The following is a 10,775-nucleotide window of genomic DNA, read 5'->3' on the forward strand; positions in this document are numbered from 1 at the left end:
AGGTGGTTTTGACAATTGATTTGATTTTACAAGTCATGGTTGAAGCACGTATCGGGTTGGAGCATATCAGTGATAATTATGCAAGAGTTCAGTAAATGTTATCATAAGTAAGAGTAGACTACATCATGCAATCCGCATCCTAGTACCATGGAGGTAGAAAGTTATACCCCCATGCTAGTACATAGAAGTCTGAAATCTCCAATTTCTGGTTATAGAATAGAAAACGCGCGCACGGTGAAATTAAGATCAACATTTGTTGCACGTTCCAAAAAACACGTGCACGTGCAAATATTTTATTGACGTTAATAGAATTAATGTACATAATCAATTGTGAATAAACCTTGAGTTTCAATGGATGGTTTACAAAATAAAGATTAAAGGGAAAAAGCGAATGGTAGTTACTTTTTTGGGGGTATGCATGAGTACAAGTATATTGGCATTGTTTTTTTGACAAAGTGTTATAATTAAAGTATTTACAGCGTGCAAGTTTTGTATATTCTTAAGCGCAGCCTATTAATAGGACAAAGTTGTGTACGGGTCACAGTTGTAAAAATTCATTGTTTAGAGAACAATCTGATTAATCTTAAAATATTGTAAGTAACATTAACATTCTTTACTCCAGAAATCAGTGAGTTTCAGTTCTACGGCCTTCTTCTACTGACTGGCTCTGATTTCTGACTTTATTGTATACAAATCGTATACATAGAGGGGATTATGGTGTTCTTGTCATAATTTGAAGTCTATTGTGATATCATGGTTTAATCAAGGAGTTTTTAAAACCTCCTCGTTTTTACTACTGCACTGATCTCCATGCCGATTCTCTGGGGCGAGGGTCTATTTTGGCCACTTGTAACCATTGGCCGCCCTACTTGGTTGGTGTATTGAATATTGCTTGGCGTATAAGATATTGCTTATCGTATTGGCGTATTAGATACTGCTTGGCACATTGGATACTGCTTGGCACATTGGATACTGCTTGGCCAATTTGATACTGTATTGCAGTCACCCAAAAATCTGCTTGGAGATTGCTACAATGCAGTGCGTCCGATCGGATCAGAGTTGGTTCAAAGTTTGGCCTTGCCGACAACGATGGACTTGTAGACTTCCAAATCCAGCGGGACGTAGGTTTCCTTAGAGTCATCACGGAAGTACAAACTGTCCGTGACGACGCTCGGATCGAACCCCTCCCTCACCAGCTCAGGCTTGGTCTGTTTGAAGGTGCCGGTGTGGTCCAGGTCGCGGGTCAGTCGGAGGAACAGCGGCCGGGCGTAGACGGGCAGGCGCAAGGCAACATGGGAGTACCAGTCCCGTGGGTTCGCTCGGTGTCCCGGATGTAGCACGATGGCCGCCATTCCAGCTCGACCGTCATGACCTTGAAAAAGGCAGACGTTCATGTCTGACATTAATGCCATACAGTATGGATAGAATAGTGTAAAACAAAGAGAACATAAAATTTAAGACAAATGTGTACGATACCACAACGTAACGAACTCTTCCCAGCCGTACTACGAGACCTCCACCTTTTCTTGACTACTTAATTTTCGTGTAGTTTTTGTACTGCGTGCAGTGTACTGCACGAAAAATCTAAGCATGCTTAATAGTGTTCGTAAATCAGGCTAAAATATTTCAACATCATTAAGAAGTATTTAAGTTCCACTTAAGCCATCGTAAATGCAACAATCGGCAGACAATCTTTACACTCTCTTTAGGAACAACAACGTAAAGTATACTTAAAAACATAAGCGTATCCTTACTTGATCTTTAAGGTCGCTCAATGTTGCAGTAAAGATAAAGCACTGATTTGCAAAAGTTTACCCACATATGACTATGCAAATCTTGCGGACAGCTTACCTGGCACGGTGACTCCGTACACGTTGGCTTCCTGTATTTCCTCTATGTCGTGTAAGACCTCCGCCACTTCTGTAGTTGCCACGTTCTCTCCTTTCCACCTGCAATATGGAATTTAAAAAAAACGCGTAAGATGTTTGTCATATGATTGATCTTTCTTGCATCATGTTTAGGGCACAATTGCGAGAAGGGCCCTGGCTGGGTAGTTCAGTACGGGCTGTTTTTCTGGGATATCAAAACCGAAAATTTCACTGCAGTAATATAACGAGGCGCTGGGGGGAGCAAATTAGTAATTTCGACATAATCTCCTCAAGACTTGTTTATGAACCAAATGTCAAGACAATCCTTTTAAGTCTTCTCGAGTTATTGTTACGGATACGCACATACGCAGGCACACGCACACACGCACACACACACACACACGCAAGCACACACACACACGCGCGCGCGTGCACACACACACGCGCACATACACGCACACACACACACGCACGAACACACACGCACGCACACACACGCACACGGACACACGCACACACACACACACACACACACACACACACACACACACACACACACACACACACACACACACACACACACGTGCACACGAACGAAGACAAAGATAACCTGTACGTATCCCCCAGCCTGTCTATGAAGTACACGTAGTAGTCCTTGTCCACCATCATCAGGTCTCCTGTGTTGAAGAACATGTCTCCTTCCTTGAAGACGTTACGAAGAATCTTCCTCTCCGTTATCTTTCTTTCCCCTTTGTAGCCTTCGAAAGGGAAAGTGTCCGATATGGCAGACACGAGAAGGCCAGGCTCTCCTGTAAACAAAGAAGGAGAAATTTGTGTTCCTCGAATAATCAAGAACCAAACGAAAGAAAACATCCAATACACTCTTCTAAACTCTGATCTACCAAAGCAAATAAAAAAAACATACATTCACATGTATGGTCAGACAGGAGTCTAAACCCCTCCTGCTATAAAATTGCAACATAATGTAACCCAACACTAGTTACCATGGTAACAGAGTCTGGTTCAGGTCATTGATCTTTTTTGTTCGGAGAAGAAGAAATTGAGCAAAAACAATACGCTTTTCTTCGGTAAACATAAAATTAGGATTTTCGCAACATTCACAACGTGCTTGAGACTGATAGTCTACACAACGTGCTTGAGACTGATAGTCTACACAACGTGCTTGAGACTGATAGTCTACACAACGTGCCTGACTGATAGTCTACACAACGTGCTTGAGACTGATAGTCTACACAACGTGCTTGAGACTGATAGTCTACACAACGTGCTTGAGACTGATAGTCTACACAACGTGCTTGAGACTGATAGTCTACACAATGTGCTTGAGACTGATAGTCTACACAACGTGCTTGAGACTGATAGTCTAAGTCTATGTTCACAAGAATCATCTAGTAGAACATTCAAGATTGGAACGAGTTAATGTTTCTGCGGACTATATTCCAATTGAAACTCTTTGTATAGTGTACCGGTTGACTATCGGACGTTCGTTTAGATTGTCGTAAAACAAAATCATACGCACTCACGCCAGATTCTGGTAATTATAAAGGGGTCTAACTTATGGATGAACTGAACTGAACTAACTTGTACTATTAAGTCATAATGATGATCTTACCAAGCTTTACGGGAATACATCTGCCGTTCTGGTCTCGGACGAGTTCGCTTGTTTCCGGGTCTACTTTCAGAAAAGAGGCTGGCCGTATCCTCTGTTCAGGAGGGAATAGAAACATATTAAACCGAGTGAACTTGAAGTACGCCAACAGCTTCTGTTATATGTCGCACGGCAGGCGTACAACAATCCAAGAACACTTTTGTGATAGTCGTAGATGCATCGTAAAAGATTCATCTACCACAAAACGTACTTAGACATGCTGACAGTTTGCACCATAAAGCTTCGCCGAAAAGCGAAGACAAAAAACACAAATGTACGACGTATGTAACTGTGCCATTTTCTTATTAATTAATATAATAATTTATTATTATTATTATTATTATTATTATTATTATTATTATTATTATTATTATTATTATTATTATTATTATTATTATTATTATTATTATTATTATTATTTGTTAATAATTAATTAATAATTAATTGACAATGACAATAAAAACACTTTTCAAGTTCAAGGCTCTGTTATTCTGTAACAAATAAAATGTTGCGCTGTAAAGTTTATGTCTATCTTCTGACCTTAAACAATGGAGTCGCCATGCCGACAGCTCCCGTTTTGTTGAAGATGTTGAAGAATGACACGTTTCCTTCCGTTGCGCCGTAGAATTCTACAATCTGCCCGACTCCGAACCTCTCCTGAAACTTCTCCCAGATGTCGGGACGGAGACCGTTCCCAAACGCTAGTCGGACGCCGTGGTTTCTGTCGAATGGGGTCTGAAAAAAAACACTATATATATCAACCATGGCCGTTTTTTTATATTTTAATTTTTTTTTATTTTATTTATTCCAACATGTAATCACCGGACGTGGTGACGACACACTCAAGTTTCTTCAACTTATATTAATGCCGCCATCAACACAGGGGACAAATACATGACAGGACAATACTCGAGCTCATTTACATCTGAGCAAAGTGAGGAAAGACGTGTAAAATGTCTTTCCCAAAGGCACAAGATCGGTGGCATGTCAGGACTCGAACCCGGGACTCTTAGTTCTGAGTCGCGCACTCGGCCGCTACGCCACACGGCCCCACATGGCCGATTTAGTTTTCTCAGATACCTATCATGTCTAGCATGCCTAGGTAATGAGATATCAAAACCGGACGTTTAGCTGCAGTACCATAGGAAGTCATTAGGGTCCCATAATCTAATCATTGCCAGCTCTCGCCAAACAGTCATTCCAAATACATACCAAACCTACATACCAAATATCAAGTCAATCTATTCAAGACTTCTCAAGTTATCGTGTTTACACACACACACACACACACACAGAGAGAGAGAGAGAGAGAGAAACTCACACACACACACACACACACACACACACACACACACACACAGAGAGAGAGAGAGAGAGAGAAACGCACACACACACACACACACACACACACACACACACAGAGACACACGAGCGTCTACGAAAACATAACCTTCTTGGCGAAGGTAAGAAGAAATGACAGTACCTTTGGTTGAGCACACAGGTACCGCAGCAGCTCCCCGATGTAGAGGACTATAGTAGCGTTGTACTTGCGACAGTCGTCCCAAAACCGCGTCGCTGAAAACTTCCTGGCCAGCGCCATGGTGGTTCCTACAACACACACGGAACAGTCCCGGTAAAGTGACGAACTATGTACCTATTTTATCCCTTCTTTGTATGTTAGAGCCCAGGTAAAAATTGGAAAGGCCATGTTGATTTGATTATATGGATGACATCCTCTGGAAACCCCAAAACTGATGCGAGCGTGCGAATAAAAAAAAAGGTTTTGAAAAAAAGTTACTTTCGTTATGAAATCTACGTGCCATTCTAGTCCACGACATTCTAGACCACGTAGATTTTATAGTGAGGATAATTCTTTTGCCAAACTTTTTTATTCGCACGCTCGCATCAGTTTCGGTGTTCCCGGAGGATATCATCCATATAATCAAATCAACATGGCCTTACAGTCTAAGTCAAATTCAACCACAGAGAAAGTCAAAGACTAATACACACACGACTCTATAACTAGTATGAGGCTTGTTTGAAGTAATCTAAAAGTAAAAAATCTGGGACGACAAATCAGAATACACAAAGATGTCGTTCAAATTGATTGACCAATCGTTTAGCCAATCTGAGTCAAAACTAAGAAATATACAATTATGTAGTCACCCTCTCATTGGCCAAACCACTAATTGCCATGTCATCATTGGTTGAACTGCTAATTGTGATGGACAGTTATGATCGGTGGTTCTACTCACCATGCTCAATGGTTCCTGCCAGACCAAAGAATAGTCCATTTGAATGGTACAGCGGTAGCGTAATGTACACAACATCGTCATTCTTCAGGTCGGAGATTCCGAAAAAACAGCCTGCTCCGAGAACCTTTTCTGTTGTTATTTTGGCAGCTTTCGGGAGACCTGGTCAAAGATGAAACAAGAAATCATAGATTTTAAACTATTTTTTTTTAAATTTCAACGTGCAAAGAATACAATTCATAGTGAATATGAGCAATATGCTTATTTTTATTGACGTCACCACTAGCCATAAAATAAAAATTACAACACAACACAACACAAGCCAATGTCACTTGGGTAACGTCCAGGTAACTAGTAAACAAGAGTTAAGCCATTATAAATTAATACTATAAAACTATAAACTTCCGGATTTTAAACTTCCGGAAGTGAATATAGTTTCCAGCGATGAATCGCATCAATAACTCAAACAATTAAGCCGCACCGTTTTAATTTTATGGATGACATCCGCGCGCATTAATTTTCGCCTGTTCTAAAAAAAATACGTCCTCCGAGGCTCTGGCCTGGCTCTAGCCCTGGGTATAGTTCATGGTAGTTAGTGACAATACGGAGCCTGTGGTAACTCTGGAGGATGGCACCCAGGCTGCCAAAGCTCCACGACTACTGAACTCAGTACATACGTACAGTGCCGATTTAGAAATTCCGCAAAAAGCCAGCATGTGTCGGCTTGTCGTATACGTCGCTAAGTACTGCCGCAAATTCACAACACCAGCTTTATATTCCTGTGGTTTAATAGAATTTTTATTTTTGGCTGTTTTTTTTTTCTATTTGCCCGCGCGCACTAGTTTGGAGGTCTTCAGAGGATTTCATCCATAAAATTAAGTCGGTGTGGCCTAACCTGTTGTCCCGGATGTGTAGATGTAACACAGAGCATCTTTAGCAGTAATGCTCTCTCTCATCTTGACAGGGATTGGCTGATCGGACGCCTGGTTGATCTTGTCATCCAATGAGATGATGCCTTGGGGAGCAGGCTGGTCCCCCTGTAGCCAGACGGTTATACCATGCTCTGCCAAAGCTGGTAAGATTTCCATGGTGGCTTCAAGCAAAACATCGCCTAGGAGGGATAAAAATGATAAGAATTTTCTGAGTCAGACATAGATACATGGAATGCAACGCTGTTCTTTTTGGCGACGTCTCAGGGAGGAGCCTAATGGTACAGTATTGTGTGCAGTTCGCAAGAATTCTAGGAATTGTACAGGAATTTTGTCCACAGTCATGGAATGTCCACAGGAATGTCTCCCAGCTCCGTTTGTTGACATGCCCACATTCCTGGAAACCCTTGGAAAAACCTGTCTGCCCCGGATGCCTACATGTACTTTCTGTGACCCCGGGGCTCATTCACTAGCTACACACTCAGGGGAGGGGAGGGTACCAAGGCTTCCTCAAAATCATGAAATGATGGCAGTGCCATGTAAACAATAACCCTAACAGCAACCACCGTCGCCATGGCAATGTGTGTTTTCATTGCCAGTCTTGTTCTATATAGATTTACATGTATCGATAACATAGTCAATAGGAAATCGGACATTCTAAACATTTATTTCATATATACCAGGATAAAATAAGACACGTTCCCGGTGACAACAACCTTCTACACAGGAAATAACCACACAGCACCTACACCATTGTCAATCAACTGAAAGCGAATCTCCGCACACCCACGTCCATACACACGTACGTCTCAAACTTTCATAATACCAGATTACCAATAATATAATAATAATAACATTTGTTTATTGATTCATCGTAAGAATTTCAAGCACATGACAGGGCGCTGAATCGTATACATGCATTAAATTTCACAACACACAATTATAATCACAATTACATACAAGTGAGTTTTTAAAAGACAAGTCTAAAGCCAGGGTTGACTCTATATGATATAGATAATACAATTTTAATAATATAGAGTTACTAACAGAGCCAAAAGGTCTGGGGATGGGAAACTTTAGTGCCCATATTTGTTAAGCAAATGTGTAAAATAGGGGATTGGCTATTGCTGTATCGAAATATTTGTTTTCGAAAAAGGGACTATTACACTATCCTTTCAACTCTGGAACCCAAACACACAAACTAACGCCACTCGAAACAATACTTCCGCCTCTAAAGTAACAAAGCATGAGCTACAAGGGAACGTTTCGGAAAGTATCGGAATGTACCGATAAGATTCAAATCATTGGGCTCCCCCAAGCCTTGAAACCTGGGTGATCAAAGGTGAATGACCTACAGGTGGTTGACCTGTACAGGCGGTTATCAGGCCAGGAGGTCACAGAGCAAATAACATGTTTACTTTTACAGAGGGGCGGTGCCACATGTGGTAAAGCCTGGGGGAAAATGTTGTGTTTCTAGTAGTTTCCGACTAACCCCAGCAAAACTCACCCGCCGTTTTATATTGGTTCGACCGCTGGCAATTGCAAGGACATATACTTTTCGATCTGAATTTCAAATCCTCTGAAACATTTTCAGTGTCAATTTTTTATTGTCAATGAATAAAATGATTCTTCCCAGGTATACTCTGGGCAGGGGTGGATTCTATACATTCAAACATTACAGCATATTTTCCACCGCAGTACCATTACAAACCGCTAGGGGTTATCATAAAGCTGCCATTTGTTTTGTTAGCACCTAGATACAATAAGGTATACCTCCTTGCTAGATGTATCCACATACAACTATCAAGACAAGCCTCATATGCGTTCTTGAGTTATCTAGTAATCGTGCAACGCATCACACCGCAGCGAAACGCAACGAATTCGGAAGTAACTACGCCACCGCAGGGCAAAATGATTTGGAAGTCTATGATCTAATTAAGACATGACATTATTGAAAAATATCGTGAATGCCAGCAGGACAAGTGTTAAAGGAAATAACCTCGCACTAGTATTTAAACTCACCTTGTCCTACAATAAGCGCCTTCGCTTCCGACACTGTGAAGCAATGCAGGAGGGACCTGCTCCTCAGGTTCGTGTTCAGAAGCGCCATTTTGACCCCGAGCTTTGCCAGTCCCAGGAAAGTCCAGACGAAGGCCGGCTCGTTGTACACCAACATGGCGACGGTGTCACCACACTTGAGACCCTCCTCGCGGAAGAAGTTTGCCACCTTTTTATTCAGCATACAATAAACAAAATAAGGGTACAGGTCAAAGTGACGACGGGCTCAAGTTAGGTAACTTATGTTAGCGCCGCCACTTATACGAATAAAACTAATATTACTAAACAATGCAAAACACTAACCAAGAATACATGTGAAAGAAAAGAACAAACAGTCGAATTGATGAAGCGAGAGTCCACCTTGTTGGACATGACGTCCACGTCCTTGTAGCTGTAGACTTCATCCTCGAACAGGATGAAATCCTTGTCGGGCTGGAGTTGGACCTGGTGCAGGAAGCGGTCCACTATGGTGACCGGGGGTTGGGCTGAGATGTACCGCCGATATCGTGACAGGGGACCGCGAACTTTTCGTAGGAACTTCAGGTCCTGGCGGATCTGCGGGTAGACGACATTGAGAGTCGCCACCGCGGTAGATATGCCGCCCAGTGCGGCGTACAAGGCCGCTTCTATCGGCTTAACCATAGTGTTAACGAACTCAAATTGCTCCCGGTACACTGACAATTACCCTTAATTTGACCTGTACCTGTTTGCTGAGTTGCGCACGTCTGACCTAGCGGTCATTCACCTCTAGACCTTGCGGTTATTAACTTCTATAGCGTCCATTTTAGGTCACAAGAAAGGTCAGTAAATGTCAAAGAGTGAATTTTGCTATCACAAATTGCTCCCTAGACACAAACTAACACACTAACAAAGGAACAACGAAAAAATAATAGATAGTAACTGTACTTGATAAATCGTACATTGAATTTTGCTGCAGTGCCGAGTAAAGTGGATAGAGGACGCGCTTAGAAACAGGCCACAGTGTAATGTTTAACAGACTAAAACTTAAGGATTATTTTGCTCCGCCTTCCAATGCTGCGCTCTAGACACAGTAGATTAACAACCCACATACCCTACGGTCTGAAAAAGGCAATGGGACTGACTTTATCTCTCTTTACCCTTAATCATGTCTTTAGACTTATTTCGACCAATTACGGACCACTCTAATTTACTGTAAGCCTTGTTTGTTAACCAGACTAAGGTCACTGCGCGCGCAACCCCACTATTAAAGAAACATCAGTCAAGTTTGAAGCTGAGACGCAGTGAAAATTTGCTATTAAAAAAACTATTGTAATTGCAAAACAAAACATGGCGCGGCTAACCAAAGAGTTGTGTGGACTTCTTTGACACCGGTGCATGTCCATTGTGTACAAGGGTCTTGGTTGCGCAACATTACTGACACTGATACTTTGGCTCCAAACAATCGGAACGAAAGGTGACTCTACGTACTGTCACGGTAAAAAAATAACTTATCGCTGAGGCAGAAGTGAGTGCAGCAGAAGTTGACTGCTAGCCTTTTCCCACACAACGAAAAAGCATATCTATCATTTATTGTTCTACGTTCTTCTTCGTGTTTGGACACATTTTTTCATCTTGTGTAAGGGACGCTGCGATTTCCAATGGTAAGTCTAATTTTGTACTGTGAGGTAAGGTCTATATCGAGGAAGTGTATGAAAGGGAAATTACTTCCTTATCAGACTTGTATACTAATGCTCTTTACTTGTATCTTTGTTTTCAACCTTGGTTGTCAAGCTACTACACACGTAACTTAGGCGTCTAGAGAGGAGACACGACAAAAAAAACAACAAAATTTAATTATGTTTTCCATGGAGTGTTTGCTGGATTAAATCGGTTCGAGTACCTTTATGTTTTATTGGAAACTCTATACATGTTTACTAATTCAAGTTGAGAGAGAAGTTACAGCATACTAGTCAGCATATTGAAAATAGAGTTCGATGATCTCATACCTCCATGACATGTGTATTGCTTTCATAAATCT

General features: G+C 41.6%; 1 protein-coding gene across 1 annotated transcript; it reads right to left on the reverse strand.

Moving 5' to 3' along the window:
- Positions 1–808: 808 nt before the first annotated feature.
- On the reverse strand, positions 809–9,468 carry LOC109482518 (very long-chain acyl-CoA synthetase-like). The gene is made up of 10 exons (XM_019785248.1): positions 9,137–9,468; positions 8,741–8,945; positions 6,685–6,900; positions 5,793–5,951; positions 5,021–5,145; positions 4,078–4,272; positions 3,502–3,592; positions 2,479–2,677; positions 1,852–1,949; positions 809–1,372 (listed from the first exon to the last, which is right to left on the reverse strand). The coding sequence occupies exons 1-10, from the start codon at positions 9,416–9,418 to the stop codon at positions 1,065–1,067; spliced, it is 1,878 nt and encodes a 625-aa protein (XP_019640807.1). The 5' UTR covers positions 9,419–9,468; the 3' UTR covers positions 809–1,064.
- Between the last annotated feature and the right edge of the window lie 1,307 nt (positions 9,469–10,775).

Source organism: Branchiostoma belcheri, unplaced genomic scaffold, assembly GCF_001625305.1.
Source record: "Branchiostoma belcheri isolate BF01 breed outbred unplaced genomic scaffold, Haploidv18h27 scaffold6, whole genome shotgun sequence".
NCBI classification, from domain to species: Eukaryota; Metazoa; Chordata; class Leptocardii; order Amphioxiformes; family Branchiostomatidae; genus Branchiostoma; species Branchiostoma belcheri.

What these genes read in the sequence shown, in the direction of transcription:
- LOC109482518 (XM_019785248.1), bottom strand. Translation starts at nt 9,418, where the DNA reads ATGGTTAAGCCGATAGAAGCGGCCTTGTACGCCGCACTGGGCGGCATA. An exon ending in GGCGCTTATTGTAGGACAAG is followed by an intron (nt 6,901 to 8,740) that starts GTGAGTTTAAAT and finishes TATCCCTCCTAG; the next exon opens with GCGATGTTTTGCTTGAAGCC. An exon ending in AGGCTGGGGGATACGTACAG is followed by an intron (nt 1,950 to 2,478) that starts GTTATCTTTGTC and finishes TCCATATTGCAG; the next exon opens with GTGGAAAGGAGAGAACGTGG.